Source organism: Silene latifolia, unplaced genomic scaffold (assembly GCF_048544455.1).
Source record: "Silene latifolia isolate original U9 population unplaced genomic scaffold, ASM4854445v1 scaffold_134, whole genome shotgun sequence".
In the NCBI taxonomy this organism is placed as follows: Eukaryota; Viridiplantae; Streptophyta; class Magnoliopsida; order Caryophyllales; family Caryophyllaceae; genus Silene; species Silene latifolia.
Genome location: NW_027413133.1, coordinates 351,883 through 354,233, shown reverse-complemented (window position 1 = coordinate 354,233; position 2,351 = coordinate 351,883). Strand labels below are relative to the sequence as shown.

The window sequence follows — 2,351 nt, the reverse complement described above, 5'->3', positions numbered from 1 at the left end:
ACTCACACACAACGGGAATAATCATCAACAATAGACAAAAAATAGCGAGAATCACAAGCACGATTAGGATGATACGGTCCCCAAACGTCACAATGAATTAAATCAAATAAATTGGCAGCTTTATTATCACTTAAAGGAAACGGAGTTCGTGTCTGGTTTGCTCGAAAACAAATATCACAAGGAGCAAGACGGAAATTACTATTAAAATGAGAAACAGAAGGAATGTGCTTCATCGCCCGAGGTGAAGGATGCCCCATCCGTTGATGCCACAACTAAACACTGTTTTCTCCGGTCACGACATTAACACGAATTGGTTCCTCCATAGTCAAGTAAAAGAGCCCATCCGAGAGATTACCCACACCAATCGTCGTCAAGGCAAGGTCCTGTATCACACATTGAGAATTATTAAATTGCACAGACAATTGTTGTGAAGATAGAAGTTGCGAGATTGAGAGCAAATTGCACTTGAAAGACGGCACTAGTAGGACATTATAAAGAAATAATTTATCATTAAGTTTAATCGTGTCGGCCTTGCTAGCAACTAAACTTGAACCATTGGGCAACCCAATACTCACGGGAGAAATCGACACACATGATTCAAAGCACGTTTCATCATAATAAACGTGTGTCGAAGCACCCGTATCAATTATCCATGTGAAAGGAGACTTACCATTTAATCGGACCATATTAGTAACAACTTGGGTCTCACCAAAAACGGCATTTGCAGTAGTAGAATTCGAAGTCGAGGCTGAAGTCAATGCATCCCCTATTCGTTCAGAACGTCGTGGTTGCACGATCAGCAGGGTACCCGTTCTTTTCCCAACACCGACTCATAGTATGCCCGTCTTTGTTGCAGTGAGTACAGTGATACCGAGACGAGTACCACCATTGGTGCCTTTAGCTTGCTGTTGTCTCCCGTTGTTGTTATCCCGAACAGCACACGCCATGGGAGAAACAACATCGACACGAGACTGCATCACATTCCGAACTTCCTCCTCTTGCACAAGATGAGAATAAACCACTTGCATCGAGGGCAGTGGCGAAACACCTACTATATTAGAAAAAGAGCAATAGCATATATAATACGACTCAAGTCCCATAAGAAATCTGTGGACCTGATCGGCCTCTCGCCGCTTACGCCACACAACGCTTAAATTACACTTAGAGCAACAATCACAATTGGGTAAAGCATCAAAATTATTAACATGATCCCATAATTTCTTAATTCTACCATAGTAATCCATTATAGACTCACCGGGTTTTTGTTTACAATCAGCAAGATCACATTGAAGTTGATAGATTTTGATGTCATTACCTACCGAGAACCGCAGACGGATGTCTTCCCAGAGATCGAAAGCAATTTCGCGATAAGAAATTGAAGAACGGGGGCGTGCCTCTATGGTGTTGAAGATCAGCGCGATAACAGAATAATTGACGGCCGACCAATCGTCCCATTCATTCGGATTGGCTGGCTTCTGCTTGAGGGTTCCATCAATGAACCCCAACTTCCTCTTCGCTCCCAATGCAACCCGGAAACTCTTTGCCCATTCTTCGTAGTTCGGCCCTGTGAGGGTTACATGAGTAATTTTCGCCCCCATGCCATCCTGACTAGATAAGGCGTACACCGATTGACGATTGGAGCAAAGCCACTGGAATTGTTACCACTCTTCTTGTCATCTACCATAATGAACGATCAAGAAAGTAAAAAAAAAATGAAAGAGACAGAATATCGCAAGAAAACCTGCTCACGATACCATGTAGCAAATTATATATTTATATTGAATGAGAAAATATTTGTGTGAATATCGGAGTTACTTTTTCACATACGGATTTTGCTCTTTTACATACACTTTGTCATTAAATTTCCTTCTAATACCCTTCTAACCTCAAATCTAATCAGATTAACCATTACTCATATCTTCCAAAAACCTAATTTAATTGCTCAAATCATTTCAACATTGGATTTTAATTTACTAATTAATGTGTTAACTATTGTTAAAATTGTAATTTTTTTATCAATTATCACGAATTTCTATTAGCTAATCATAATTGTTGAAATTAGAGTTTATAAGATACGGAGTAATTATCATCTGGGATTTAATGTGTCACTACGAACACACCATCCATTCCGCCGAATCTTTTGGTGATTTTGTCGCCAACCTCAAGCACCGACATTGAGATTCTACGAAGATTGCGGTTGCTTATGCAACACGGATATCTTATCACTTGCCGTTTGGTACAGCACATTGAAAAGTGAAGAGTGGGAAAGGTTACTCCATTGAAGACATAGAGGAGTTCCAAAGTAGACAAATATCTACTTCGTATAAATCACAAATGCATTAAATATGATT

General features: G+C 40.0%; 1 protein-coding gene across 1 annotated transcript; it reads right to left on the bottom strand.

Annotated features, from left to right (window-relative positions):
* Window positions 1–272: 272 nt before the first annotated feature.
* LOC141637697 (uncharacterized) lies at window positions 273–1,598 on the bottom strand. The gene is made up of 2 exons (XM_074447148.1): window positions 864–1,598; window positions 273–383 (listed from the first exon to the last, which is right to left on the bottom strand). Exons 1-2 carry the CDS (start codon window positions 1,596–1,598, stop codon window positions 273–275), a joined length of 846 nt encoding a protein of 281 aa, XP_074303249.1.
* Window positions 1,599–2,351: the final 753 nt, after the last annotated feature.

Excerpts from the sequence above, each read along its gene's own strand:
- LOC141637697 (XM_074447148.1), bottom strand. The coding sequence starts at position 1,598 with ATGGGGGCGAAAATTACTCATGTAACCCTCACAGGGCCGAACTACGAA. Across the intron at positions 384-863 it reads GTACTCGTCTCGGTATCACT|GACCTTGCCTTGACGACGAT; the intron begins GTACTCACTGCA and ends TGTGTGATACAG.